Source organism: Myotis davidii, unplaced genomic scaffold (genome assembly GCF_000327345.1).
Source record: "Myotis davidii unplaced genomic scaffold, ASM32734v1 scaffold72, whole genome shotgun sequence".
Taxonomy (NCBI): domain Eukaryota; kingdom Metazoa; phylum Chordata; class Mammalia; order Chiroptera; family Vespertilionidae; genus Myotis; species Myotis davidii.
Window position 1 is genome coordinate 305,437 of NW_006284618.1, and position 2,134 is coordinate 307,570.

Consider the following 2,134-nt stretch of genomic DNA (forward strand, 5'->3'; position numbering starts at 1 on the left):
CCGTCCAGAATACTGCCAGCCTGGAGATGCGGCTGGAGAACGATTGAAACCAGCAGCCTTAGGAGGCCGGACAGTCAGGGCGTCTGCAGACAAGTTCCCTAAACATCAGAAACACAAAGTGGGAGGTTGAGGGGGGAGGGCCGACACCATTGGGACAGAGTCTAGAGAGGAGATACTCAAACAAGTAGAAGGACCCTCGAGACTGTCTCTCCTGACGGAACACCCCCCCCACCACCACCAACCTCATCCCTGGAGCGCAGGGGACCAGTGCCCTCCCACTGCCCGAGCTGCTACCCTCTACCCGCCAGTCCCCACGCTGAGACTCAGCTGCTGGGTCTGCCTTCTTTTTTTTTGTTTTTGCTGTTTTTGTTTTCTCCTTCAAATACAAGACAAAAATACACCTCGTTGATCATCATAGATATATATATTTCACTCTCACCACATAAATACAAAACATCCAAAGATCCAAAACATTCAGAACGAAGTTAGTAGCCAGGATTCCGGGACACCTACCCGCATTGGAATCGCTCATTATTTTCTTCACTAAAAATAATTTGCCTAAAAAAAAAAAAGAGGGAACAAAGCTTCCGACGTAAATAATTTACAATAAAATTACTATTTTTAAAATGCTCTAGGCTGGCTTCCGGTGGAGGAATACATTCTCGACACTGGGGTCTGTGGTTTTGGTTAAAATGCGGGTAGCCATGACTGTGGGGACTGTCCTGTTGCTGCGGCACCGGTAAGGTCCAGGTCTCTGACTTGGGTTTCCTGGGGGGTTAAGGGAGGGATCCTTTCCAACCACACAGGATGCCCATCTGGACGCGTGGACTACGGATGGAGGAGAGTGGGCCGAGCGGAGCCGCTGTCCCAGGCTTCGTCCCGCCTCTCCCTCCGAAAAAATTCTGCTCTGAAATCCATCAAGACGTTTCCCCGTGTCGGAAGAGTTTTGTGAATCCAGGAGTGGGGAGGACACGAGAGGCACCGGGCACTGATTTGTTTGCAAACCCAGCAATGCTGCCCACAGCCACGCGTGGGGAGGCGGTGCGGAGGAGCGCCACGGAGCCGCACCGCGCTCTCTCTCTCCCTGAGCGGCGCGCAGCTGTAGGCCACCGCCCAGCCGCTGTCTAGAAGATGATGCGGGATTTTCTTCCATTCGCTGCGTGGGCTTTTCGTTTTGCTTTTCCCTTTTTAGTTGCTGTGTACAAGGTTAGCCCCCGGAACTTTCATTGGCACTGCCCGGTGGCGCATTCTCTGTGCCGAGTTCCCTTAGACCTTCCAAACTCCGTGGTGATGAGCAGTTTAAAACCGGTTCCACTTCCTCTGGCTGAATGCGGGGGTGATCACTGATTATTGCTGATAGGGTCAAATGTGTTACCCGGGGTCCGGGAGCCCAGGAGGTGGCTGCGATCGGAGTTTCTTTAACGCGAGAAACCTCAGCAGGATCTGTCCAGCCCGGAGCTGCGTGCGCCTGGCTCTCCGGGGAGGTCCGCAAAGCGGGGACCAGGGGCTCCCCACAGCCCTGGCTTCTCTGGCGAGAGGGAGGAATGGACTCCTTTTTGGTCTAAGGGGACCTGCCAGCTTTTCCAGCCCCTGGGCTCTGCGTGCAGCTCTTCTCTTGCGAATATTCACAAGACTTTAACCATCAAGGGCGGCAGCAGGTGCGCGGTGCTCCGGCCTCAGAACCGGCCTTTCCCCTCCGGGGCCCAGCACCGGTTGGAGCATCGGGTTGTCTAACTCGGGCCTTTCCCCTAATTCTTTGGATTCTCCTGGATTCAGAGGAAGTTTGGGGGGAGAGGGATGTAGGAAAAAAAAAAAAGCAGCCCAAATGAGATAAAATTGGTAGCAGAGCCTGGTTGGGAAGCAGAGCTGTCAGGGGCCTCCTGGGAGCCGGGATCCCCGGCGCCTAACTCGCGCGAGTCCATAAATATCGCCACGATAGAGACTATAAATATAAATACAGGGGACGCTCCCGATCAGTCCAGCGCTTTCTTCTCGGCCCCTTCTTTATTGCTGGTCCGCGAGTACGGCTCGAAGGCCGAGGAGCTCAGGTACCGCGCGGACAGTTCTTGCAAATTCCCGGCCAGGGACCCAGCCATTGTCAACGGGGCGGAGGACAGGCGGCCGGGGAGGGAGC

At 55.0% G+C, this 2,134-nt stretch overlaps 1 protein-coding gene across 1 annotated transcript in view; it reads right to left on the reverse strand.

Moving 5' to 3' along the window:
- Nucleotides 1–527: 527 nt before the first annotated feature.
- Nucleotides 528–2,134, reverse strand: part of VAX1 (ventral anterior homeobox 1) — a gene marked incomplete at its 5' end in the record, with an annotated part of 4,841 nt that continues 3,234 nt past the window's right edge. Inside the window, one exon of the mRNA XM_015572456.1 lies at nucleotides 528–2,089. Within this exon, the coding sequence (XP_015427942.1) occupies nucleotides 1,974–2,089 (116 nt within the window). The remainder of the gene's footprint in view (nucleotides 2,090–2,134) is intronic.